The 27689-nt window shown below is 39.4% G+C and overlaps 1 protein-coding gene and 2 non-coding genes across 3 annotated transcripts in view; all 3 read left to right on the top strand.

Annotated features, from left to right (window-relative positions):
- EIF3A (eukaryotic translation initiation factor 3 subunit A) overlaps positions 1-27689 on the top strand; it is a 39133-nt gene that overhangs the window by 5423 nt on the left and 6021 nt on the right. Inside the window, exons 2-19 of the mRNA XM_059173055.1 lie at positions 2112-2302; positions 2488-2624; positions 2955-3118; positions 4839-5038; positions 7396-7604; positions 9473-9644; positions 11939-12043; positions 12418-12516; positions 13896-14012; positions 14274-14459; positions 14972-15319; positions 15741-15845; positions 15936-16049; positions 18111-18233; positions 19044-19197; positions 20177-20361; positions 25467-25555; positions 26215-26846. Of these exons, the coding sequence (XP_059029038.1) occupies positions 2112-2302; positions 2488-2624; positions 2955-3118; positions 4839-5038; positions 7396-7604; positions 9473-9644; positions 11939-12043; positions 12418-12516; positions 13896-14012; positions 14274-14459; positions 14972-15319; positions 15741-15845; positions 15936-16049; positions 18111-18233; positions 19044-19197; positions 20177-20361; positions 25467-25555; positions 26215-26846 (3330 nt within the window). The remainder of the gene's footprint in view (positions 1-2111; positions 2303-2487; positions 2625-2954; positions 3119-4838; positions 5039-7395; positions 7605-9472; positions 9645-11938; positions 12044-12417; positions 12517-13895; positions 14013-14273; positions 14460-14971; positions 15320-15740; positions 15846-15935; positions 16050-18110; positions 18234-19043; positions 19198-20176; positions 20362-25466; positions 25556-26214; positions 26847-27689) is intronic.
- Positions 12153-12282, top strand: LOC131831036 (small nucleolar RNA SNORA19). Its single transcript, XR_009353551.1, has one exon. It is a non-coding gene; the product is annotated as a small nucleolar RNA SNORA19 (small nucleolar RNA).
- On the top strand, positions 13208-13336 carry LOC131831035 (small nucleolar RNA SNORA19). The gene has a single exon (XR_009353550.1). It is a non-coding gene; the product is annotated as a small nucleolar RNA SNORA19 (small nucleolar RNA).

Below are 27689 nucleotides of genomic sequence, written 5' to 3' on the forward strand. Positions count from 1 at the left end.
AGATGACTTAGGTTAGATTGCTCCCCCGCCATCCATTTACTGAGTTTTGTGCATAGGAAAATAAAAGATGAGAAAAAAATAGGTTAAATTTTAACCTTTGTCAGAAATAACGGGTTGGAGGGTGCCTGGGTGGCCCAGTCGGTTAAGTGGCTGCCTTTGGCTCAGGAGTGATCCCAGGGTTCTGGGATCGAGTTCCACATCAAGCTCCCTGCTTGGAGAGCCTGCTTCTCTCTTTACTTCTGCCTGCTGCTCTGTCTACTTGTACTTTCTGTCTGTCAAATAAATAAAATATTAAAAAAAAAAAAAAAGGAATGTGATGGAGGAGTCTTTGCTTTGACTGAATTTCAAAATGAGCTGTATACATAAAACCTGAGATTGAAGCTGGATTTTGAAATACTGCCATATGCAGACAGGTTTAGGTGGTAGTAAATTCATAAGTATATAATATTTTTTTGCTATGCATTCTAAAATTTTTTGTCTTAAAAATAAACTTTGTTTTTTAATAAACTTTTTTTTTTTTTTTTTTTTTTTCCTGGTGTGCCTTTTTTTTTTTTTTTTTTAAAGATTTTATTTATTTATTTGTAAGAGAGAGAGAGAGAGTGAGAGCAAGCACAGGCAGATAGAGTGGAAGGCAGAGTCAGAGGGAGAAGCAGGCTCCCTGCGGAGCAAGGAGCCCGATGTGGGACTCGATCCCAGGACGCTGGGATCATGACCTGAGCCGAAGGCAGCTGCTTAACCAACTGAGCCACCCAGGCGTCCCTTTTAATAAACTTTTAAAAAAAGATTTTATTTAATTATTTCAGAGAGAGAGAGAGAAAAGCAGGCTCCTGGCTGAGCAAAGAGCCTGATAAGGGGCTCCATCCCAGGACCCTGGGATCATGACCTGAACCAAAGGCCAGTGCCCAACTAAGTGAGCCACCCAGGCACCCCTATTTTTTTAAATAAACTTAATTTTAGAAGTTCAAGACTTATTTTTACAAAAATAATAGGGTGTTTCCATATAAACCAAGCCTATTGATATTGTATATCATTTTGTTATATTTGTTACAAGTAATGAACCAGTACTGATACATTGTTAACAAAAGTCTATACTTCCTTCACATTTCTCTAGCTTTTTCTTGTGTCCTTTTTTGAATTCCAGGATCACTTCTAGGATACCATATTACATTTAATTGTCAAATCTCCTTAGACACCTCCCCTTGTTATGACAGTTCCTTAGATTTTCCTTGTTGATAACCTTGATAAGTTTGAGGAGTACTGGTCAAGTATTTTGTGGAATGTCCCCCTAATTTGGGGTTTATCTTAATATATTTTTTTTCATGTTTACACTGGAAAAATAAGTGGAGAGCTATTTTGTAGATTGGAAGACTAAATGTTGTTAAATTGTCAGTTCTTCCAAATTTGATATGTAGATTCAAAATCAAATAAAAAATTTGAATGAAAATTCCAGTGAGCTAATTTTATAGATACTAACAAACTAACTCTGAGTTTATATGGAAAGGTAAAAGACTTAGTAGGCCCAACAATACTGAAGAACAAAGTTGGAGTACTCCTACTACTTGGTTTGAAGACCATAGTAATCAAGACGGTGAAGTATTAGCAAAAGACGAAAAACGTTGGAATAGAGAGTGATCAGAATAGAGAATCTAAAAGCAGGCCCACATAAACAGTCAGTTGATCTTAAAGGGAACAGAGTCAATCTAATTGACTGTCAAATTGCCAATCTAATGATTTTTCTACCTGGAGTCTTAGCATGAACTAGTAAAAATTTCCTCAGCCAGATCACTGTGACTGAAGATACACTTGAGTTTATGGTGTTTGCTGGGGAGAGATTTTTTTCCCCTCATGACTTCAATTTCTGGAACTTAAAACACATTTGGTACAATGTAATTGAGTGAAATCCAGTTTTATCTGTAGACCATATTTTGAGATCGTACCAGTTTTTCATTGTTTTAACTCGGAATTTTGGCATAGCTCTAGATGTCAAAAATAAACGTGATCTAAAAAGAGATGGTAGTGACTTCAGAAATTAAAATAGCCAATTTAAGCAAGATTTAGACTTCTGTATAGTATACATAATGAACTTTGATTTTCCTGAATTATTTTTCCAGAATTTCTTGAGGTTGGCAAAAAGCAGCCTGCTTTGGATGTTCTTTATGATGTTATGAAAAGTAAGAAACACAGAACATGGCAAAAGATACACGAGCCGATTATGTTGAAATACTTGGAACTTTGTGTGGATCTTCGCAAGAGCCATTTGGCTAAAGAGGGATTATACCAGTATAAGAACATTTGTCAACAGGTATGAAGCGAGCTGGGTTTTATATTTTTTAGTAAGTGCTTTTAGTAACTTTCAGAGGCATTTACTTTCCAGAGTATATATAGTACGTTTTATATCCTAAAATTAGCTCTTAAAATATTTCATGGTTTGTTGAAAAAGTGTTTAAAGGCTCCTTTCTCTCTTTCTCTCTCTCTCTCTTTGGTTAGGTGAACATCAAATCTCTAGAGGATGTTGTTAGGGCTTATTTGAAGTTGGCAGAGGAGAAAACTGAAGCAGCTAAAGAAGAATCTCAGCAGATGGTCCTGGACATCGAAGATCTGGATAATATTCAAACCCCTGAGAGGTATGGAGGTTCAGTTGCTGATAACATTTTTTCCTCACATGTGTCTCCATCATCCTCATTTGAGGTGTAGATTTTCATTAGAAAGAATGTTTATCTTCGGAATTCTAAATGTATAGTAACAAAACTATACTATTCAAAATTTGTAAGACTGGTAAATCTTCAGATAGAGGCAGATACTGATTTCAATGTTTGTAATATGTGTTGGGGATTCAGATACTTGGATGCGTGACAGCTTTACAGTGCATCCAGAGTTGCAGGAAGAATTTGCACTTTTTTATATTGACCGTTGTTGGTTTTGGTTTTTTAAATGCGTTTTTTTTTTTTTTTTAGTGTTCTCTTAAGTGCTGTAAGTGGTGAAGACACTCAGGATCGTACTGACAGACTGCTTTTAACTCCATGGGTGAAGTTCCTTTGGGAATCCTATAGACAGTGTTTGGACCTTCTTCGAAACAATTCTAGAGTAGAGCGTCTCTACCATGATATTGCCCAACAAGGTAAGATGAAAACTGATTTGAAAAGTTGACTTTAAGGAAAATATTTTGCAAAAGATGGACAGAGTTAACCTGATTGTCTCCACAGTACTTATTTTATAGTTTTTATTCTTATTGAATGAAAGATGATTGGTGTTCATTTAAATATTAAACAAGTGACTATAAGAAATTTGTTTTACTTGTTAGGGTAATTCTGTATGAAATCCACTTCATGACTATTTGAAAGACAAAGTCATTTTGGGACTTTACAGGTGACTAAAACCATAATGGAACTTTTTTGATTGCTTTCCGATAAACTTGAGTTCTTTTGATTTCACTGTTTATATTCTCAACCATGCCATGGATTTCTAAGGTCTTCTTAAACTTTGGACTTCTAAGATTCCTTGAAAAATGCATAGTTTTATTTTCTTAAACAGTATCACTGAATATAGAACTAAGTGATTTTGACGAGTCAGGATAGTCATAAAAAGTATCCAGTTGTTACCCAGCATATACAGATAGTGCTTGAACAGCTAGAGGGGTGGGTTGTTAGAGGTGCTGGCAAACATACCCCTTTTCCCCCACTCCTGCACAATTGAAAATCCGCCTGCGACTTGACTACCCAGAACCTTAGCTACCACTGGCTTGTTAATCAGAAGCCTTATCAGTAACATAAACAGTTGATAAAACACGTATTTTGTAGGTTATATATGTTATATACTGGATTCTTAAAACAGGAAGCTAGGGAAAAGAAAGTGTTAAAATCATAAGGAAGAGAAAATAAATTTATGGAACTATACCAAAAAATCTACATGTTCATGTACCTATGTAGTTCAAACCCTTGTTTAAGGATTAACTGTACTTTGAATCTTGAACTATATGAAGTCTGTTTTCTTAATTTTGTATCTTTTCCTTATTGTCACTTGCTGTTAATGCAGCTTTTTAACTATATATAAATGGAATATGCGTGATTTGAGAGTAGCTTTGGCTTTTTCTTACTTTGCCCTTAGTACAACCTTGTATTGCCATTCTTTGCAATTTGGGGACAATTGGCATTTGTTTATTCAAGTTGTAAGTAACTTTAAGAATATTTTACTGTTAGTATTAGAACCTGTGTTCTGTTTTGCTTACATGGCTAGCATATGTGAATTTTTATTTAACATAAGAACATTTGGGGTTTTTGATAATTGTTGATACAAATGTTAACTTGAAGTTAAGCTGCATCCCTTTGTTTTGGGCCTATTGAAATAGAAATCTCTTTTTTTTTTAAGAGCAAAGAAATTCTGAAACAGTTGTTATTGCATATATGATGGTAGAAATTTATTTTAGTACAGCAAGTAGTTAAGGTACACATCTATGTACACAGTTGAATCAGGTTACCATAAACCTGCAGTTTGTTGATAGCAAGACTTTTTATATTTCAGGCTAGAATTTTTTGTTCCTTTAGGATTTGAAGTGGTAGATCTTGGAAAGGTGAGTCCCTTCTACACTTTAATTTCAATGGCTTCCCGTTTGTAAACTCTTCTAGAACACCAGAACCAAGTTCTAGTTCTAGGCCAGGACTATGTCCAAAAGATGGTCAGGACATGAAATGAAGTGACCATTGACTTATGATTTCTGAAGACTGATAATAAGTTTGATAAAATCTTGTTAAAATAACTGATTTTAATATTCGAAATAAAACTAATTCAGATACTTGGTGATGGTGGAAAGTACTTGACATATCTTACAATTATGCTTGTAGCTTTCAAATTCTGCCTCCAATACACCCGTAAGGCGGAATTCCGTAAGCTGTGTGACAATTTGAGAATGCACTTGTCACAGATTCAACGTCACCATAACCAGAGTACAGCAATCAATCTTAATAATCCAGAGAGCCAGTCCATGCATTTGGAAACCAGGCTTGTTCAGTTGGACAGTGCTATCAGTATGGAATTATGGCAGGTATGTTTTGAACTGTTTGCTGTCTTTTGTAGTCATAATAACCCATATTACTTTTTTTCCCCCTTGTGAGTAAATGAGTATCTTCATCTTGATACTTACTGGTTAATTTCAGTAGATAATTGAGAAATTTAAGATTGTCTAGTGGATAACCAAGAGTTCTGGACAGGCAGTCTCAGGATATGGGTTCTAGTTGACTGCTGTGAAATCAGAGCCAAATCAGGTAATCTCTTGGACCAGGTAGCTTTCCATATAAAACAGTATATTCTCATTGCTGCTCAAAGTTCAGTGCCTGTCTGCGAACTATATACTGCTCTAGGATGAAATAATTACAGAGGGGAATATACATTTATTAAGGGTGGGGTTTTTTGTTTTGTTTTTGGTAGCAGTTTCATGGTAATTTCATGTATGTTTACTCTGTTTAGGAAAACTAAGCTTGTCTTTTCAATTTATTTTTGTAATAATTTAGCTGTATTTATAAAAATATTGGCAGTAGTAGGTTGGAAGCTTTAAAAAAACAATTTGTCCCTTTACTGTGGATGTTGGAGAAACACTATAGTAGATGGTCTCCTAGATTTCTTAGTGTTGCTTCGGCTTAGTGTATCTGTGGGGAGAGCCTACATTGGAAATCTCGGTGGTTTTGGGAGACTTGTCAACTACTTGGGCTTTTTATGTTAAGAATTCCACAAAGATACTTTCACATGATTTTGTAGACCTGTTGGAAGCTTTCAAATATTTGACCAAAGAAAAAATCTAATTGAAATTACAGAGAAAAGGGGCGCCTGGGTGGCTCAGTGGGTTAAGCCGCTGCCTTCGGCTTGGGTCATGATCTCAGGGTCCTGGGATCAAGTCCCACGTCGGGCTCTCTGCTCAGCAGGGAGCCTGCTTCCCTCTCTCTCTCTCTGCCTGCCTCTCCATCTACTTGTGATTTCTGTCAAATAAATAAATAAAATCTTAAAAAAAAAAAAAAAGAAAGAAATGACAGAGAAAAAAGATTGGTAGTTTTTCTGCCAATTGAAACTAGGATCTGCTCTCCAAAATATTTTCCTTTCTGTAGGGTCACCCTTAGAACACTGCCTGATGAAATAACGAAAAAGATCTTCTATAGAAGACAAACATGCTCATTATTAGAACAAGTGGATAAGTAGAAAGGAGAAACTATTCACCCCTTATCTTATTACTCAGAAATAACCTCTATATTGTACTTTATGTCCTTCCAGATTTTTTCTTACACATTTTTCGAAGTAGTATAGTGATGCACTTAAAAAAATCTTTGTCACATTTGTTAAAGTGTAATTGACATTCCGCAAAACTCACCCTGAAAATTGAAAAATAGTCACCACTGTAATCAGGATGTAAAACATGTCCTCAAAACTCCCTTGTGCCCCTTTGCAACTGACTCCACCCTTATCCTTAAGAATCCATTGATCTGGGGCGCCTGGGGGCTCAGTGGGTTAAGCCTCTGCCTTTGGTTCAGGTCATGATCTCAGGGTCCTGGGATTGAGACCTGCCCCCCCCCCCCCCCCAATCCGGCTCTCTGCTCAGCAGGGTACCTGCTTCCCCCCCTCTCTGCCTACTTATCTGTCATATAAACAAATAAAATCTTTAAAAAAAAAAGATTCTTGATCTGTTTTCTCTCAGAAGGATGATATTTAATCAATAAAATGATCTGTCATGGAAAAATTTGTAAGCATATAATAACATTTTTTAAAGTATATTTTGAAACATTTTCAAGACAGTCAATAGGATTTAAAAATAACTTTTGCAAATTAAAGCACAGTTGAAAAAGTTGTCAAGATAGTTGTTAGCTAATCTAGTTAAGTCAGGCTTCAGGCTGGGGCTGGTTGGTAGAAAGACTAATAAAATTGAATTTTAAAAAATTCTCTGTGGGGCAGATATATATCCTTGCAGATAATTGGCATCTTCTTAAAATTGACCCTTGCTGCCAAGAAAGGGACAAAGAAAGCAACAGCCTCTGTTCTGTTTATATTAGTTGGCACATGTTCAGATATACCTTATCTACTTTAAAAGGTTATGAGCACCAGTGCTGAAGTTCATTAGCATTTTGAAGTGGACTGAGTGGAGTGTCGTGTTGTGGCTGAAAGGCAATGCCCCTCCCCCTTTTTTTCCTTAAGTCTCTTCTAATTTGAAGAAGTTTAAGGATTTAGTATTTTTGTGATAAGGCAGTTTTCTGGAATATATCAGATACTAAATTAAAGGTGAATAAAAGGAACCACACATAAAGGTTTACTTTCTACTTTTTGTAATTCAGTATTTTGTGTTTTGATTTCATAAAGAGGAGATTTGAATTGGATTTGTTTGTTTAGAATGCAGTGGCTAATTTATACTACTAATTTTAGGAAGCATTCAAAGCTGTGGAAGATATTCATGGACTGTTCACCTTGTCTAAAAAACCACCTAAACCTCAGTTGATGGCAAATTATTATAATAAAGTCTCAACTGTGTTTTGGAAATCTGGAAATGCTCTTTTTCATGCATCTACTCTCCATCGTCTTTACCATCTATCCAGAGAAATGAGAAAGAATCTTACACAAGAAGAGATGCAAAGGTAAGAGTGTTACAGTCAAATAGTACTGGAATTATGAAATAAACACCTTCTACTAAATGGCATGGTTCCAGGTTAGGGTTTCTCAGCCTCTGCATCATTGACATTTGGAGCTGGATAATTTATTGTCATGGGGACTGCCCTTAGGATGTTTGGCAGCATCCCTAGTATACCCACTGGGTGTCGGTATGATGCGTACACTGCTCAAGATCAGAAGTGTCTCCAGGCATGGTTGTTCTCTGGTAGAATTCTTGGTCTTCAAGTAACTGTCTTTTGTCTGATAACAACTCTGCCGTAAACCTGACTTGAGAAAATAGAATATTAGGAAAGACAGTGTTAAGATATGAGCTTTCTATCCATATAGGGTATTTAAAGTCTAGTCATAGGATAAAATAAAAAATTAAAATAAATGCTGCCATGAGGTCACTTTTTCTCCATTATAAAATAAAACTGATTGTGTGTTCGAATATAGAAAAGGGGTCTATAACCTAGCAGTCTAAAGGCCATTTTATTTTTTTTCAACAGTACATGCAGCCTATTTTCTTTCAGTCATGTTTGTTTTTTTTTTAAATTATGTTTCAGTTGGACTCAGGGAGCTCACACCCACACTTTTTCTTAATATTGGTAGACCATGTTATTTTGGCCTCTGCTAGAATTTTGTACACCAAATTGTTTTTCTTTAAGCTTTACACCAATACATGCAGCCAACAAAATGAATTTTGCTAGTGTATTTTCTTTGAAACTCTTAAGGAGAGTGGTTATTACGTCATTCACTGTCCTATATGTAATCCATGTCTGAGATTAAAAAAACAAACTTAAAAAGAGGTACCTTAAGGTACCTCTGTACAGAATATCCCTTTAGAAAGTGCGATCATAATAGTATTATAATAATAAACATTAGGCTATGTAACTCTACATAAATTATTTTGCTTAATCTTCACAGTAGCCTCCTGACTCAGAAAATTAAGTATCTTGCCTTAGGTTCCAGTCTTAAAACTGGTGAGGCTGATATTCTAACCCTTGACCCTTGGGCTCCAGAGCCCACTATCCTTAATCTACTATATTGCTCTGAATTCAACCTGACTTCCCTCTTGTGTTCTAAGGAAGCTAAGATTTAGCCCCACCATGAGTCCTTGCTCGACCACACAGCCCCCAGTCATGTTCACCTACATTTTATTTTATTTTATTTTTTAATGTTTTTTTTTTTTTTTTTTAAAGATTTTATTTATTTGACAGAGAGAGATCACAAGTAGGCAGAGAGGCAGGCAGAGAGAGAGAGAGGAAGATGCAGGCTCCCTGCTGAGCAGAGAGCCCGATGTGGGACTCGATCCCAGGACCCTGAGATCATGAACCGAGCTGAAGGCAGCGGCTCAACCCACTGAGCCACCCAGGCGCCCCACCTACATTTTAAACCCAGTCTTTTTTTTTTAAGATTTTATTTATTTGACAGAGACAATGAGGGAGGGAACACAAGCAGGGGGAGTGGGAGAGGGAGAAGCAGGCTTCCTGCTGAGCAGGGAGCCCAGTGTGGGGCTTGATCCCAGGAAGCTGGGATCATGACCTGAGCTGAAGGCAGGTGGTTAATGACTGAGCCACCCAGGCGCCCCCAGAGTCTTATTCTGTAGCTGGCAAATATTGACAGTAGTAAGTGGGTGGGTGAAGGTCTGCTTCTCCCAGGTATTTGTTTTAGCACAGTCCGTTTCTCTTCATCTCATGTTTTGATGAATAACGTAGATGAATATGGTCCACCAGTATGGTATACGTGTTCTGTCACTCGCGTGTCTTGCCAGATAGTTAAGAAGTGTTTTTTTTTTTTTTTTTTTTTAAATCAGTTAACATAAATTTAACAGATTTGTAATTTTCTTCTCCAGAATGTCTACCAGAGTCCTTTTGGCCACTCTTTCTATCCCTATTACTCCTGAGCGTACTGATATTGCTCGACTTCTGGATATGGACGGCATTATAGTCGAGAAACAACGTCGCCTTGCAACACTGCTAGGTCTTCAAGCCCCACCAACACGAATTGGCCTTATTAATGATATGGTTGGTATAAGTTTGAGCATTCTTACAGCTCAGAATGAAAACTTTATGGTCAGGTTTTATAATTCATGGCAGGTGGTTCTGATGGATGGTCTAGTTTGGGTCCTCATCGTACCCATAGATAAGTTCAGAATTTTATAGGAAGGGTAGTGGTCGATGTCAGGACAATAGCTGACTGAGTCTATCATAGCATATTTCCTCTTTGGGGAAGGGATGCTAAATGGCGAATCTAGAATAATTTTTTTAAGAGACTTTATTTATTTATTTAATTTATTTGACAGACCGAGATCACAGGTAGGCAGAGAGGCAAGCAGAGAGAGGAGGAAGCAGGCTCCCCGCTGAGCAGAGAGCCCGATGTGGGGCTCCATCCCAGAACCCTGGGATCATGACCTGAGCCAAAGGCAGAGGCTTCAATGCACTGAGCCACCCAGGTGCCCCAAGAGTTTATTTATTTGACAGAGAGTGAGAGAGGAAATAAAAGCAGTGGTAGTGGGAGAGGGAAAAGGAGGCTTTCCACTGAGCAGAGGGCCCGATGCATGGCTTGATCCCAGGAGCCACCCAGATGCCCCTAGAATAATTTCTTTTTTTAAATTTTTTTTTTATTTTTTATTTACTGGATAGACAGAGATCACAAGTAGGCAGAGAGGCAGGCAGAGAGAGAGGAGGAAGCAGGCTCCCTGCTGAGCAGAGACCCTGATGTGGGGCTCGATCCCAGGACCCTGAGATCATGACCTGAGCCGAAGGCAGAGGCTTAACCCACTGAGCCACCCAGGTGCCCCAATAATTTTTTGATAGGAATAAAATTAGAGCTGGAAGAATTTTATTTGAATTCTTATATCACAGCTAATTTCAGTAATAAGGGCATTTATAAAGAGAAGTATTCAAGAAATGTGGACCGTTAGTCATGCATGTGTTTTGTATTGGGGATAGACTAGAGTGTTTATGTGTGGGGATAGGATCTGCCATTGTTTGCCTCAGTCTCTCTTTTTTTTTTTTTAAAGGATTTTTATTTTATTTATTTGACAGAGATCACAGTAGGCAGAGAGGCAGTCAGAGAGAGGAGGGGAAGCAGGATCCCCGCTGAGCAGAGAGTCTGTTGCAGGGCTTGATCCCAGGACCCTGGGATCATGACCTGAGCTGAAGGCAGAGGCTTTAACCCATTGAGCCATGCAGGTGGCCCTGTTTGCCTCAGTCTTGTGACTAGTAAGTAGGTCTGTATGGGAACACACTCCTGTGCTTGTAGGTCTTGGTGTGCCCCTGCAGTTAATCTGTCGCTGGTTGGCAGTTCCAATTTATGAAGGATAAAGGTCCACATGCATTATGCATTCTAGGTTATAGCTTAGGTGTAAGGTAAGATGTACTTATGGCAGTTTCGAGGTCTATGAAATTAGGCCACTTTTTTGTCTCCTTTTAGGAAATGTTATGCAGTGGCATACTTAGCTGAGTTCTAGTGCTATGTAAGAATATAAATCCTAAATGTAATTGGGTAAATTCTCATAAGGTGGTTTCTAGTCACTGCTCCCCCCCCCATAGCCTACCCTGATTTGTAACACCACATACTAGTTTGCCTGTGTACTTTGTATGAGATTTGAGTTCTGTATATATGGAATATGTTAAATTCTTTTTATTAGCATTATATTTGTAAGACTTACTCATATGTTGAATGTAGCTGTTTATTCTTTGATCATTTTTGTACAAGAACATCTTACTGGAGCGCCTGGGTGACTCAGCGTCTGCTTTTGGCTCAGGTCATGATCTCAGGGACCTGGGATCAAGCCTGGATTCTGGCTCCCTGCTCAGTGGGGAACCTGCTTCTCCCTTTGCCCCTCCCCCTGCTCATGCTTTCTCTCTCTCTCAAATAAATAATCTTTTAAAAAAATCTTACATGTAATTTTTTTTACCCCCTAGTTTGGGGCTATTATGGGTAGTGTTGCTAAGGTAATTTTTGTGATACAGTTACTTGTAAGGTGTGGTATTTTACTTACTAGTGGTAATAAATTTGCTTGTACACATGAGTGGTCTTCGTAAATATTTTATTGATCATGTTGATTTAGAGTTTTTATATCCTTACTAAACTCTTGGGGGACATTTAACTGTAGATAGATGTATAATTTGGGGTTAGAGACTCAAACATAGTTTTCCTTTGAGTTCTTCTGATGAATTTAAAGAGAGTTGAGGCCAATTTTTCAGATGTTTTCCAGATTTCCAATCCCCTGTTTTTCTTACTTCTACTCAGTTCAGTTGGAAATCTAGTTGGAAAATTTCCTTCAGCAAATTAAACCTTTTGTTTATTATAGGTCAGATTCAACGTACTACAGTATGTTGTTCCTGAAGTGAAGGACCTTTACAATTGGCTGGAAGTAGAATTTAACCCCCTAAAACTCTGTGAGAGAGTCACAAAGGTAAGACTTTGTATTTTAGTTTGGTTATACTATCATATAGCTGGCCCTTGTGCTATTACAGATTCTCTTTATATCAAGAGACAAGTATTGTCCTATACGTTTTAATTCAGTGCACATTTCATTGTCTTTTTTTCTTTACATCAGGAAAAAAGATATTTCTGATGTGCTAAATAAACCTTTGGAGGTAAATTAGCAGCATGACTGATTTAGCCATTGCTGTCAGTCACCTTCAGACAAGCCTCAGTATAGCTTCGTATTATGTGTGTATTTTCCCTCACTGTGCGATGTTTTTATGTTTAAAAAACCAGAAGTTTCACAAATGTTTGAGTGTTACTTAGAAAATATAATTCTTTTTAATGTACTGGATTGTACAGGTTCTAAATTGGGTTCGGGAACAGCCTGAAAAAGAGCCAGAGTTGCAGCAGTATGTTCCACAGCTGCAAAACAACACCATACTCCGTCTTCTGCAGCAGGTAAACAGTTGTAAACAAGCGTTCTATTTACAACTGTAATTTTTCCCCTCGGTTGTTTTTTTCATCTCAACAGTAAAAAATGTAGGAACCACTAGAAAGTTAACCCTTCACCAGACTCCAGCCTTGCCAAAACTAGTCTTTCCGTTTGATTTGAAAAGCAGTTATTTTATGTAATTTGTAATTGCTTTTTTTTCCTTTATAGTTGAATATCATCTTTGTACATTTTTCCTCATTATCAGTGTACATTTATTTTACTCCTTTTAATACCTTCATGGTTTTACATTGTCTAAAGGGTACTACTGTCATTTATTTATTTAGACCCTGTTGATGGAAGTCTGTATTTCTAGGGTTTTTTTGCTGTTAGGAAATGTTGCAGCATTGAACATTTCCATATATACATCTTTGCATATTTCTGTGGCTTTCTATCATCTAGGAAGTGGAATTAGTTACAGGGCTTACACATTTAAGCTTTAGTAGCTCTACAAGATTCTGTTAATGAACCCTCCTACCAGTAGTGATTGGGAAAGCCTTTTCTGTTTCTCATACTAGTTACTGTTAGTCTTTTGTCATATTTTAGTTTGACTTAAATAAGTTTAAAGATTATGGTTTATAATATGGCTTCAGTGTTCCTATTTTGTCTTCATTTGTTTCACGGGGAGGGGCTTTTATGATACATTGGCTTGCAGTATTTGTGCACATTCCATTGGCCTGCTTCTCTTGTATAGGAGAGCAGTGTTATTTCTTATGTGCTACACAAATAGTTGAAGGTTAATTAGCAGTATAACTAAATTGTAATGCTGCCAGTCTCCTTCAGACAAATTTATTGAAAGTGTTTAAGTGAATTAGGTAAGTAGCCAGTCTTTATCTACAAATAAAAGGCGATTTAGGGCTTTCTGTTTTATAAAACTAGAATTTGGAAGGATTGGGCTTCCAAGGAATGGTGCAGTGTGGTGGCTCAAAGCATAGCATTTGGGATTTATAACCTTGAATTGAAATTCCAGCTCCAGCAATGTAGTGTTAACACTTAGTCTAAGCTTCAGTTTCTTTTCTCTGAGAAATGGGCATAATTTCTACTCTCAGGCTTGTGTAAGACTGTACCAAAAAAATACTGAATAGGGGCGCCTGGGTGGTTCATTTGGTTAACCGTCTGCTTTCGCTTCAGGTCATGGTCCCGGGGTCCTGGGATCGAGCCCCGAATCTGGCTCCCTGCTCAGTAGAGAACCTGCTTCTCCCTCTCCCTCTGCCTGCCGCTCTGCCTACTTGTGCTCTTTCTCTCTGTATCTCTGTCAAATAAAAAATACCTCTGTCAAATAAATCTTTAAAAAAAAAATGCTGAATAAATGATAGCTGTTGTTACTAACCTTGTGTTTCTTATGCAGGTGGCACAAATTTATCAGAGCATTGAGTTTTCTCGTTTGACCTCTCTGGTTCCTTTTGTTGATGCTTTCCAACTGGAACGGGCTATAGTAGATGCAGCGAGGCACTGTGACCTGCAGGTATGTGCCGGAAGGGACACGGAGGTGGGAGACTTTTAAGGACTGAAAAACACATACCCTTTGTTTCTCAGCTTTTGGTTCACTGGCACCATTTTAAAGTTGTACTGAGTGAATCTTCTGGCTTTTGTATTTAATTAACATTCTTATTTTTTTCCCCCTTACGATCAGTTGAAATTTTTTGTCAAAAGTTATTTATTTCTAGAATGATTTCATACTTATTTATAGATGAAACTATTGATGATGTTACTTGATTCTCCAAAGGTTCGTATTGACCACACTTCTCGGACACTTAGTTTTGGATCTGATTTGAATTACGCTACTCGAGAAGATGCTCCAATTGGTCCTCATTTGCAAAGCATGCCTTCAGAACAGATAAGAAATCAGCTGACAGCGATGTCCTCAGTACTTGCAAAGGCACTTGAAGTCATTAAGCCAGCTCATATACTGGTATGTATCTTTGGGGGAAAATGATCTACAGAATTTTTGAGGGGCCCTTATGCTGTGTCTTACATACAAAGGTTTGAGACGAGTCTGAGAAAATGGGCTTATTCTATATTTCCTCTCCAGGTGTATTGGCTAGTTTTGGTATTCTACCTGTTACACACATGACCCCCACCGACACCCATAGGAAGTACTGTGCTTGGGCTTTTCCTCTCGGCTTAAGTTCTTCTTTGTGTGCTCTGTGAGCATGTCCCTGTGGCTTGCACACTTTAAAGTAGATGGGGTGCAGAGAAAACTTGACTTAGCAAATAAAGGTTCTTTAGCTGCATCACTCCTATTGATAAGACTGTATAGGTCATAGTCTTTGGTGCTGGGAACTAGTAGCTTGAATAACATCATCTCCTGTTCTTAAATGCAGACACGTGAGGGTAATGCACCAGGGTTATTTAATAATTATATGATGTCTAATGTCATGGTGTGTCACACAAGAATTTTTAAAAATGCATTTGTCTTTAAAGCAAGAGAAAGAAGAACAACATCAGTTGGCTGTTACTGCATACCTTAAAAATTCACGAAAAGAGCATCAGCGTATTCTGGCTCGCCGTCAGACAATCGAGGAAAGGAAGGAGCGCCTGGAGAGTCTGAATATTCAGCGTGAGAAAGAAGAACTGGAGCAGAGGGAAGCTGAGCTCCAGAAAGTACGGAAGGCGGAAGAAGAGAGGCTGCGACAGGAAGCAAAGGAGAGGGAAAAGGAGCGCATCTTACAGGAACATGAACAAATTAAAAAGAAAACTGTCCGTGAGCGTTTGGAGCAGATCAAGAAAACAGAACTGGGTGCCAAAGCTTTCAAAGATATTGATATTGAAGTATGTAACACGTTACTTCTTAACTTGAATCCACATCTCAGAAGCATAGTCCTTTACTGTTTATTGATTACGTTGGGTTGTCTGGTGGTTTTCACTCCCTTTGGTACAGCTGATTCATTAATCGGTGAAGTAAACATTTTGTTTTTAATGGCTCTGCAGTTTTTAACCCTTGTTAAAGTGGAGTTGGGTATGTGCAGTTTAGAGTAACGAGAAATAGATGTTAAGATCGTGTTGTTTTCCCTTCATTGAAGTGGAAATAAGACTATTGTAAAGCATTCTTAAATTACTTAAGTTTACGCAATGTGAGCATTTACTCATTGTATAGAAAGTAATTTAGGTTTTTGATTTTTGAAAAATCACATTTTCCATATACATTCCTCTTGTATTCTTCTTAGTGATTGTGCATTTGTAATACTTTCAGGATCTCGAAGAGTTGGATCCGGATTTCATCATGGCTAAACAGGTTGAACAGCTGGAGAAAGAAAAGAAGGAACTTCAGGAACGCCTGAAAAATCAAGAGAAGAAGGTAGGTGGAAGAACTGGTTGTTGATAAACTTAACGTGCCAGGTTAACAGAAAATTTTCCTTTAAACTGCATTTGTTTTCATGTCATTCAGATTGACTATTTTGAAAGAGCTAAGCGCTTGGAGGAAATCCCGTTGATAAAGAGTGCTTATGAAGAACAGAGAATTAAAGACATGGATCTGTGGGAACAACAGGAAGAAGAAAGGGTAAGGTTTTTGTTTAACTGTAACATTTGTAGGCTGTAAACTGTAATTAAATCCTCTGCCAGTAACGGGGCCATGGTTTCAAAACCATGATTATTTTGTGTTCTTTAGCCAGGAATGGTGCTTCAATGGCTGCGTACTAACAGATGGGTTGGCAGATAGAAATTTTCACAACAGAGTTTTTTTTTTTTTTTTTTAAAGATTATTTATTTATTTATTTGACAGAGAGAAATCACAAGTAGATGGAGAGGCAGGCAGAGAGAGAGAGGGAGGGAAGCAGGCTCCCTGCCGAGCAGAGAGCCCGATGCGGGACTCGATCCCAGGACCCTGAGATCATGACCTGAGCCGAAGGCAGCGGCCCAACCCACTGAGCCACCCAGGCGCCCTCACAACAGAGTTTTAAGAATGAAACTTGTACAATACAAAGGACAGCTGAAAAGTTCACTAAAAAAGCAGCTTTATGGGCATATAATTCACATGCCATACAGTTCTCACATTTAAACTGTACAGTTCATGGTTTTTAGTATTGCATAGCCATTTAATTTTAAAACTTACCCCAAAAGAAGCTCCATACGCTTCGGCAGTCATTCCTCATTTCCTCCCCCTCCACCTGGCCTCTTGTAGTCAGCAGTCCCCTTTCTGTCTCTATATTTGCCTATTTTTTAGACTTTTTATATAAATAGAGCCACATAATGTATGGCAGTTCCTTCTTTGTGACTAGGCGGTTTGTTCTGTAGTTTTGTTAGTATATGTAATATTTACCCTAATGATTCAAAAGAAGGTTTGCGAATGCTTGTTGCAGCCCCATTCTGGTTAAAAATAAAAAGTAACTGTAGACAGCACATCTGTGGGGACTGGTGTGAGGGATGCAGCCTTTTGGTTGCATTGGAGTATTTGCATTCTGAGCTTTGTTTGCCAGTGCCTTGCATTTCTTCACAAGCTAGATTTTTTTTTTTTAAGATTTTATTTATTTATCAGAGAGAGAGAGAGAGAGCGAGCACAAGCAGGCAGAGGCATAGAGAGAAGCAGGCTCCCCACTGAGCAAGGAGCCTGACTCGGGACTTGATCCCATGACCCTGGGATCATGACCTGAGCCAAAGGCAGCGGCTTAACCAACTGAGCCACCCAGGTGCCCCTAGAAAATTTTTTTTTTAAAGATTGTATTTATTTGACAGAGAGGCAGTGAGAGAGGAAACACAAGCACGGGGAGAGGGAGAGGGAGAAGCAGGCTCCCCGCTGAGCAGGGATTCCCAGTGTGGGGCTCGATCGATCCCAGGACCCCGGGATCATGACCTGAGCCAAAGGCAGATGCTTAACAACTGAGCCACTGAGGCGCCCCACAAGTTAGAATTTTGTGGTAATAAGTAAAATTAGGGAAATAAGAGTGCAGACCAAATAAAGTACTTGAGATGATCTGCTGTAGTCTTTGCCCTGAAGCCTTCCTTTTCCTCCTTGGAGTGCAAAGGAAAAGGCCTCCTTAAAACACCCTGCCTTAACCTCCAGTTTTCTTTAAGGGAGAAAATATCTTTTATCATTAAACCATAGTGCTTGTTATCTCTGAAGTATTTTACAGTATATGTTACAGTTTTGCTTTCATAAAAATTTGCAGTACTTTTGGCCTAAATAAAAACAGTTTCTTACAGATGCTCCCAGAACTCCATCATCCATCCTCTGTCCCTGATTGCCTTCCTAGGGACATTGGGCATAGATGTAGTAACATTTCCGTATTTATGGCAAGATGGATGGAGCAGAGGAGCTGCTTGTCATTCTTCAAGAATATCTGTGAAGAGGGCGCCTGGGTGGCTCAGTGGGTTAAGCCGCTGCCTTCGGCTCAGGTCATGATCTCAGGGTCCTGGGATCGAGTCCCGCATCTGGCTCTCTGCTCAGCAGGGAGCCTGCTTCCTCCTCTCTCTCTCTCTGCCTGCCTCTCTGCCTACTTGTAATCTCTGTCAAATAAATAAATAAAATCTTAAAAAAAAAAAAAAGAATATCTGTGAAGAATTAAGAGTAAATAAATCAGATAATGATTGCTTTGAAATTTAACTTTGTATTATGTACTTGCAGATTACTACCATGCAACTAGAACGTGAAAAGGCTCTTGAACATAAAAATCGAATGTCACGAATGCTTGAAGACAGAGATTTATTTGTAATGCGACTCAAGGCCGCACGACAGTCTGTTTATGAGGTGAAGTTAACTGATTTCTGGGGAACATTTATTCATGAGCTTTTTAGTTTTGCCTTAAGGTTCTTCTTTAACACAGTGGTATATTCTGTTTTGACTTTTTGTCGTGATCATTCAAATAATATTTTAGTAGAAAGGTTCTTGAAAATATAGGCTATTAGTCAGCCATCACTATAAACAAATTTTTCTGAAGGTGAAAGTAAACTGGATAAAATTTGCTTTTGATACAAGCTTGTTTACTATTTGATTTAGAAAGGAAAAAGGCAGATCGAAGTGTTCTGCTCTTAAATTCTAATTTAATCCTTTGGTTTGTTTCACATAAAAGCAAACCCAGTAGGTATAGAAAATAGTTGTCAACAATTTAAATTTTAAAAAATTTGACATGAGGGGTGGGAGGTTGGAGTACCAGGTGGTGGGTATTATAGATGGCACGGATTGCGTGGAGCAATGGGTGTGGTGAAAAAATAATGAATACTGTTTTTCTGAAAATAAATAAATTGAAAAAATTAAAAAAAAATTGACATGAAAAAGCTTCACAGTCATTTGGAAATTTGGAGGTGGGGGGCAGAGAGAATCCCAGGCAGGCTCCATACCTAGCGCAGAGTGTGGGGCTCAAACTCTCGACCAGGAGTCAAATACGCAATGGACTGAGCCACCAGGCACCCCCGTTTGGAAGTTTTTATAACTTGAAAGTTGCTTCTTACAGTGTCAGGAAGTTTGTAGTGCTTTAGTAAACTTCAAATTTAACTAGTTTATAGGTCTTCAAAATTTTTGATTTTTGTTTTGTTTTTCTTGTGTCTGTTCTGTTAATAGGAAAAACTTAAACAGTTTGAGGAACGATTAGCAGAAGAAAGGCATAATCGCTTGGAAGAACGTAAAAGGCAACGTAAGGAAGAACGCAGAATAACCTACCACAGGGAAAAAGAAGAGGAGGAACAGAGGAGGGCAGAAGAACAAATGCTAAAAGGTATCTATAGACCACGATTGGAGGTAGTATAAGGCACGGTTGATACTCAGTTTATAGCGGTCATATTCAGGGTGCCTCGGTGGCTCAGTAGGTTAAGCATCTTGCTTTGGCTCAGGTAATAATCAGAGGGTCCTAGGATCAAGTTCCACGTTGGTCTCCCTGCTCAGCAGGGAGTCGACTTCTCCCTCTGTCTCTGCCTCTCCCCTGGTCGTGCCCACTCTATGGCTCTCAAATAAATAGCACCTTTAAAAAAAGGAAATTTAAATGTAGTAGTCACATTCAGAAACAAAGGAACAAGGGAACAGGACCATTGGCTTCGTTTTTAAAAAATTTTATTTATTTGTGAGAGAGAGAGCATGCACAAGCAGGGGGCAGGATGCAGAATGAGAAGCAGGCTCCCCGCTGAGCACGGGGCCGGATGCAGGACTGGATCCTAGGACCCTGAGATGATAACCTGAGCTAAAGCAGATGCTTAGCTGACTGAGCTACCCAGGAGTCCCAGATCATTGGCTTCTTCATTGTACCTAACTAGAGGCTGACTTTTAGTTGCCTGAAGTTTGTTATAGGCGAGGATGTTACTTCCTCTGCCAACTTATTTCCACATTTTTGGTGTTTCTTAAAAAAAAACAGTATCACTTTTTAATATCATCCCTGTATTTTATGTAGTTGTAACATTTATTGAGGAACGTGTGGCAGATGAAATCTGTTGAATGATTCTTTATCTGGAAATCCAGATGCTCAGGAGTTGGGGAGGGATTTACATGGTCATTACAAAACTATTCACGTTGAATGGCATTAATATTTGTTTTACTTGATTATCTTCTTGCCCCTTGGCTGGTTATAAACTACTTAAAAATTCTAAAAAGAATTTTCCTTCTACTTTATGCTGCCTGCTGAATACCAACAAAGTAGACCTAGCAAAGAGGGGAAAGATGCAGGTAGAGGCGCACTTGATAACGCTACCTCCTACATTATGCAGAGCGGGAGGAGAGAGAGCGCGCTGAACGGGCCAAACGCGAGGAAGAGCTCCGAGAGTATCAGGAGCGGGTCAAGAAATTAGAAGAAGTAGAAAGGAAGAAACGCCAAAGAGAGCTGGAAATTGAAGAAAGGGAACGACGCAGAGAGGAAGAGAGAAGACTTGGTGATGATCCACTTTCTAGAAAGGTGAGTGTAGGGGTTACTCTGTTTCTGTGCGATGTTTGTTATCCGGCTCTCTGGCATGATCCATACGCCTCTGCACGTGTCAGTGTCTGGGCTTGGTGTGGAGAATTGGTGGCATTCATCTCTCTTAAAGTCTGGTATTATTTTGTCTTCCCAGCGATAGGTTCTTAATGGGGGAAGATAAGACTTACAGCAAAGCGGGATTTTAGGCTTCAGTTTAGGAATCTGCTTTGTAAGAATGAAGTCCTTAGTAAGAATGAAGTCTTCTAAGATGTCAGTATTTGACGGAAGAACACTCTTTTGTTTATGGAAGGACTGTTGTACCTTCCTTAAAGGGGGTTGCTGTGAATTCAGAGATGATGTGAGTTCTCTCACTTCTTTTTTTTTTTTTTTTTTTTTTTTAAAGATTTTATTTATTTATTTGACAGAGAGAAATCACAAGTAGATGGAGAGGCAGGCAGAGAGAGAGAGAGAGAGAGAGAGAGAAGCAGGCTCCCTGCTGAGCAGAGAGCCCGATGCGGGACTCGATCCCAGGACCCTGAGATCATGACCTGAGCCGAAGGCAGCGGCTTAACGCACTGAGCCACCCAGGCGCCCAGTTCTCTCACTTCTTAATGCTCAGAGACGTCCGCCGGACCGTTGCATATTGCAGCATATTCACCGTCTCCCAGCAGCTTGTTAGAAATGCAGAATCTCAGGCCCAGTGCCAAACCTGAATTAGAACCTGCATTTTAACAATATTGTGGGGTGCCTGTGTGGGTCAGTGGATTAAGCCTCTGCCTTAGGGTCAGGTCATGGTCTCATGGTCCTGGGATGGAGCCCCGCATTGGGCTCTCTGCTCAGCAGGGAGCCTGCTTCCTCTCCTCCATCTCTGTGCCTGCCTCTCTGCCTGCTTGTGATTTCTGTCTGTCAAACAAAATCTTTTTAAAAAACCCCATTATTCCCAGGTGATTCAGAGGCTGCTCTGAATATTTATTCTAAATATGCATGCATGTCCAAAACTGACCCGTTTCCCCTCTGTCTTGTGTCTCTGACTCCGGCTCCTGATTGGTGACTCTGTTACCCACTTAATGGTGGAGTTTTTAATTTACCACTCCCTCTCCTTTCTTTTCCTGCATTACTGCCTTAGTTCAGAATTTCCTTTTGCCTGTATTATTTATTGGTCTCCTTACTATTCTCTGTGATTATAATCATTTCCCAGCTTCAGACCTTCCTCTACATTGTGGTCTGCTTGATTTTTTTTTTTCTTCCCCATAACACATATTTGATTATTATACCTGCTTTTGGGTTTCACATCTCTCTTTTGATTGGTACTCAGTACTTCTGGCCAGACTACCTGCCTTAGCAGTCCAGGCCTTTCTAGTTTGCTGCTTGTAGTCACTGTCTCTTCCTATGCTTCCTATGTTCTATCTCTTCCAAGCCTTACCATGTTTCTGTGACATTATCTGCATGTTCTTTGTTTTCCCATGGATATGCCCATGTTCCCCCTTAAAGAAGATACTTTCTAAGTTAAGAGGTGAGTAGTTGGGAGATTTCTTGCCTGCCTTTCTCTATTCCTTTATCTCTGCCATACCATTGTCACTTCTCTTTATTGGAGGGCCTGCTCTTTGATTTCTTTTTAAGATGTTTATGGGTAGATTTTTGGTTTTGTTACTCCTATTGCTAATTTTTATTTTTATTTCTTCGTTATTAGTGAATATGTCCTCTGTTATTTAAAAAAAATATATTTAGGGGGCACCTGGGTGTCTCAGTGGTTGAAGCCTCTGCTTTCAGCTCAGGTCATGGTCCCAGGGTCCTGGAATCGAGGCCCGCATCAGGCTCTCTGTTCAGTGGGGAGCCTGCTTCCCTCTCTCTCTGCCTGCCTTGCTGCCTACTTGTGATCTCTGTCAAATAAGTAAAATCTTAAAGAAAAAAAAACGCGCGCGCGCGTGTGTGTATGTTTGTATGTATATGTATATATATAAGGATGCCTGGGTGGCTCAGTCGGTTAAGCAGCTTTCGGCTCAGATTATGATCCCAGAGTCCTGGGATTGAGCCCCGCATCGGGCTCCTTGGTCAGTGGGTGGCCTGCTTCTCTCTCTGCCTCTGCCTGCCACTCGCCTGCTTACGCTCTCTCTCTCTCTGACAAATAAATAAATAAAATCTTTTAAAAATACATATATATTTATTTGAGAGAGAGGGCGTGCACATTCGCCTGTGGTGGAAGGGGTAGAAGGGAAGGGAGAGGGACGACAGACTCCCTGCTGAGCCCCATGTGGCTTGATTTAACCCTGGGATCGTAACCTGAGTTGAAACCAAGCATAGATGCCTAACCGACTGAGCCACCCAAGCATGCCTGGTCTGTATAATTTCTGATTTTTTGGAATTGAATACATTTTCCCCTTGTGTCCTAAAACATGTAGTTAGTGTATTCTTTTTCTCTTGGGCACGAATTTCTGTGGGTATGTATGGAATCAGAAGTGTTGTGTTATTTTAATTTGCTGCATTCTGTTAATTTATGGGTACTTCATCATCTGAAGAAAGGGAGGTAACTTGGGGCACCTGGGTGGTTCATTAAGTGTCTGCCTTAGGCTCAGGTCATGATCTCAGGGTCCTGGGATCAAGCCCATCGTCAGACTCTGCACAGCTGGAAGTCTGCTTCTCTCTCTCCCTCTCCCTCTCTGCTCCTCCTCTCTCTCTCAAATAAAATGTTAAAAAAAAAAAAAAGAGGTAGCAAACGTGCTGTGATTATGGGTTTCTTTGTTTCTTTTTTTATTTAGTTTTTGCATATCCATTCTTTTGTTCATTTTTGGCATTTTATTTCTTTTTTTTATTTATTTTTAAAAGATTTTTATTTATTTATTTGACAGACAGAGATCACAAGTAGGCAGAGAGGCAGGCAGAGAGAGAGGAGGAAGCAGGCTCCCCGCTGAGCAGAGAGTCCGATGTGGGGCTCGTTCCCAGGACCCTGGGATCATGACCTGAGCCGAAAGCAGAGGCCTTAATCCACTGAGCCACCCAGGCGCCCCTTTGGCATTTTATTTCTGTTTTGTGCCTCCCTCTCCCTCCTTTCCCTTTCAGTTCGAGAATCTTTAGATTTATCCGTTCATATTTAGCATGGTAGTGACTGTATTTGGTTTTATTCTTAACATTTAGTTTGGAGCTTTTAATTTACTTCCATGTTCTTGCTACTTCTTCTTCCTTTAAGCCAAATTTTAAGAACTTTTCTCTATTCACTTTTGTTTTTTGTGTTCTTTAGTGATTACCATCCCCCTTCCCCTCCCCTAAAATTTATCTAAACTTAACAGACTGTATATTGATTTGAAGAACCTCTTCTCTGAACAAAAACTTCTGAGCTTGTCTTTACTTTGGTTTCATTGCAGTAAGTGCACTCCTACAGCTGTCTTGGCAAACACTGTTTAGTTTCAGATATGTTTATACTGTATCATCTCTTCTCCTTTGCAGATACATTTTGTTGGTTTTGTATATCCTTTCAGGTTGTTTTTTTCCAGGCTGTCTTTGTATATGTCTCAAAAGAGCACCCCCCGCCCCCCAGTTGAAAAATTGTGCAGTGATTCAGTCCCTGCAGAATCCTCCCTCAGAAGTTTCAAGACAGTGCTTACTGTCCTAGTACACGGGATAGGAGGAGATCTGATAAAAGTCTTGGTCTTGTTACCTCTGTACATAGTTATTTTATTCCTTGGGAACTTTCAGAATTTTCTCTTTCCTTGGAGTAAAGGGGAGTGTAGAGATTCTACTGAGACTGTCTAGTTACCTCAGTGTATATATACTCTGTATTATTAATCCTTTTTGGCCCTTGTGCCTTTTTCGTCAGAGGATGTAATTTTATTTTTCTTAGAGAAGATTAAATTTCCTTAGCTGATAGAAGTTGTCTATATTTGCCTTTCAAAGTCCTGTTCTTTCTATTCTAAGTTTCATTTTTTTCATCTCTTTGTCCTTTTGTAACTGGTTCTCTGAGATTCTTGCTCAGTTTATAAGTTTATTAGCAGGGCCTGTTCTGTTTGATCTATCAGCTGAGTTAAAAATTTTTGGCAATCGTGTTACTTTTTAGAATTCTTTTTCTTTGTTTAATGGCAATCATAGCCATACCTAAAAATCTCTTTTGAGGGTTTAGTTGTAGGAAAACCTCTAATAACTTGAATTCTTTGTTGAGTGTGATTTGTAGAGTGAGTGTGAAGGGTAGGATAAACTTGGTCTTCTGGATATGTACAGTCCCTCCATTGTGGTGACTAAGTTCCATTGGCATTTGTGTTTTTTATCCCACAGTGTCCATTCAGGAAAGTCTCTTAGAACAATGTCCACCACAAGAGTTGAGAGTCACTTACAATGGCAGATGACTTACCATTCGGCTTTTTTCCTTCACTGCAGTTTATACTAGTTGTTGTTGAGGGTTTTGTTTCCAGAACACTTTAAAATTTAAATGAAGATCTTCTTAATCATCTGCTTGGGATTGTTAAATTTGTCAGATTTTTATCTTTCTCTTCCCACCCCTGCCCTAGGTCTTATTTGGGTTTTCCAGAGCGTTCTTAATTGCTGGTTGTGGCCTCAAGTTATGTTTGTTGGAGCAATCAAGCTGTGTCAGAGGTGTTGGTGATAAAATTGTGTGCGTAGGTCTCTACAAAGACTGTACCACATTTACATTTCTACTTGAAGGGTGTTTATCTCCCCTTTCCATAATTTTTAATGACAGCATAGTATTTCGAAGAGGGAGATAACTGTTAATTGAACCACTTCCCCCCATTTGACGTTTCATTTGTTCAACCTCTGTTTAATAGGAACTGTGATGTACGTTTAGGGCACTGAGCTTTTTTCACATAATCTCAAAAGGAAAATTTGAGGTCAGAGGAAATCTGTAGATATTTTAGTAATTCCAGAGGGCGGGTGGGGGTCAGATTACTTTCAGGTGGTATTTTACTTGATTTATAAAGTCACTCAGAATAAGTGAGAATGCCGGTTTCACTGTACTGTCACTCTGACTTAAGATTAAAAAAGAAACAACTTTAAAACTTGTTTATATTTAAGGGCTTAAGATTGATGTAAGTGGTAATACCAGTAGTTGTAATAAGTGTTGCCATTGTAGTGCCTCATGTTAACTTTGGTGAATGTAGGACTCTCGTTGGGGAGATAGAGATTCAGAAGGCACATGGAGGAAAGGACCTGAAGTCGATTCCGAGTGGAGAAGAGGCCCACCAGAGAAGTAAGTAGAATCGAGGAAAATAGTATTAATTAGTCATAGGTCCTATTGAAAACCTTATCACAGTTTTTAAGTTCGGTTTATTTTGTGGAGTTGGGGAAAGGAGAATGGTCAAGAACTGTGCGAATGTTTGTTACTGAAATTTTTTTTTTTCTGAAATATTTTTCATAGTTTACCTCAACAGTGCTGTAATTACCGACTTCTAAATATTTTGACAAATATATGCTTCAGATTTTTTTTGTTCCCGGAGTGCTGTAGAGATTACAGTAAGAGTGAACAGTTCTAGAGCTTTTTTTTCTTTTTCTTTAAATTTCTTAAGTAGATTGAACCATCCTTTAAAAATGACTGCTCATGATAAACAAGATTGCTGGTCATAAGTCTTACACAGAAATTAGATTTTGAAAGGCCATCGTAAAGATTAGAAATGGGATGCTTATTATAAAGTACAGTTAGATAACTTTTTAAGGCAGTTGTCTGCTTAATTTGTTGATGTGTAAGATTTTATATTGTGTTATTTTTTATCAGGAGCACATACTCTTTGAGGAGTAGGAATAATGAATTTAGACTGAAATGGTTTTTAAAAGGGAGAGAAATAATTCCCCCCAAATCATGTGCTTTTAAGAAAATGGACTCTTAAAGATGTTTGCCTTGTTGCTCTGTAGGGAGTGGAGACGTGGAGAGGGGCGGGATGAGGAAAGGCCTCATAGAAGAGAGGAAGATCGACCAAGGCGTTTGGGAGATGAGGAAGAGAGAGAGTCCTCTGTTAGACCAGATGATGATCGCGTTCCCCGGCGTGGCATGGATGATGACAGAGGTCCTAGACGTGGTCTTGATGAAGACCGGTTCTCTCGCCGTGGGGCAGATGACGACCGACCTTCCTGGCGTAATGCAGATGACGACAGGCCTCCCAGACGAATGGGTGATGAAGATCGGGGGAGCTGGCGTCATGCAGATGATGACAGACCACCTAGACGGGGACTGGATGAGGACAGAGGAAGCTGGCGAACAGCTGATGAGGACAGAGGACCGAGACGTGGGATGGATGAGGACCGGGGGCCACGGCGAGGAGGTGCAGATGATGAGCGGCCTTCCTGGCGTAATGCTGATGACGACCGGGGTCCCCGGCGGGGCATGGATGACGACCGAGGACCTTGGAGGAGTGCTGATGATGACAGAAGTTCTAGGCGTGGTGCAGATGATGACCGGGGGCCTTGGAGAAACATGGATGACGATCGGATTCCCAGAAGGGGTGATGACTCAAGACCTGGTCCCTGGAGACCATTTGTCAAGCCAGGTAAGATTTTGGTATTCTGTCAACTTGCTTAGATGCTCCATAGAATCTGATGCGTTTTACAAATAGTGAAATCTTACGTGAGCTAATCACTGTTCCATAGTTGATACCAGGTTATTTCAAATAGGGGTCCTCTCAAATGACTGCTTACATTTAGATATCTAAATAAAAAGTTATTTTTTAGCTAAAAATGTGAAATTTTAATTATGTCTGACAGCAATCAAGCTGTATTATTATTAGTTTCCAGATGGATGGGTCTTTTATCTTTCCTTGGTTATCTCTGCAGTGATTTTTATGTTCAGAGTTTGACTTTCATGTCCCACACACCAAGAGAAGTTAAAGAATTTTACTCCTTTTTCTCCTTTAGTGATAGGCACTTTGTTTTCTTTCTGCCTGTTGACCCCTTTGGGGGCTCTTGTTCCCATGCCTATCCCTGAAGTATTGGTGTTCCTCTGGTTCTGTCCTAGACCAGCATTCGCACATAAACAATGAAAAAGTTACTTACTAAGTATTTGTCTTGCACTCCTCTGTCAACCATGGGGTTATTCTTTTTTTATTGCCTTCTTTTTTTTTCTTTTTAAAAGATTACTTATTTGAGAGAGAGCATGAGAGGGGAGAAAGTCAAAGGGAGAAGCAGACTCCCCTTAGAGCTGGGAGCCTGATGTGGGACTCGATCCCGGGACACCAGCATCATGACCTGAGCTGAAGGCAGTTGCTTAACAAACTGAGCCACCCAGGTGCCCACCCATGAGGTTATTCTTATGGGAAGAGCTCAGTTTCTTTCTTTCTCAGTCTTGGGCCTGCTCATCTTTTCATATTTTACTGATTTCCAGTACCATCTTCTCC

Source organism: Mustela lutreola, chromosome 4 (assembly GCF_030435805.1).
Source record: "Mustela lutreola isolate mMusLut2 chromosome 4, mMusLut2.pri, whole genome shotgun sequence".
NCBI classification, from domain to species: Eukaryota; Metazoa; Chordata; class Mammalia; order Carnivora; family Mustelidae; genus Mustela; species Mustela lutreola.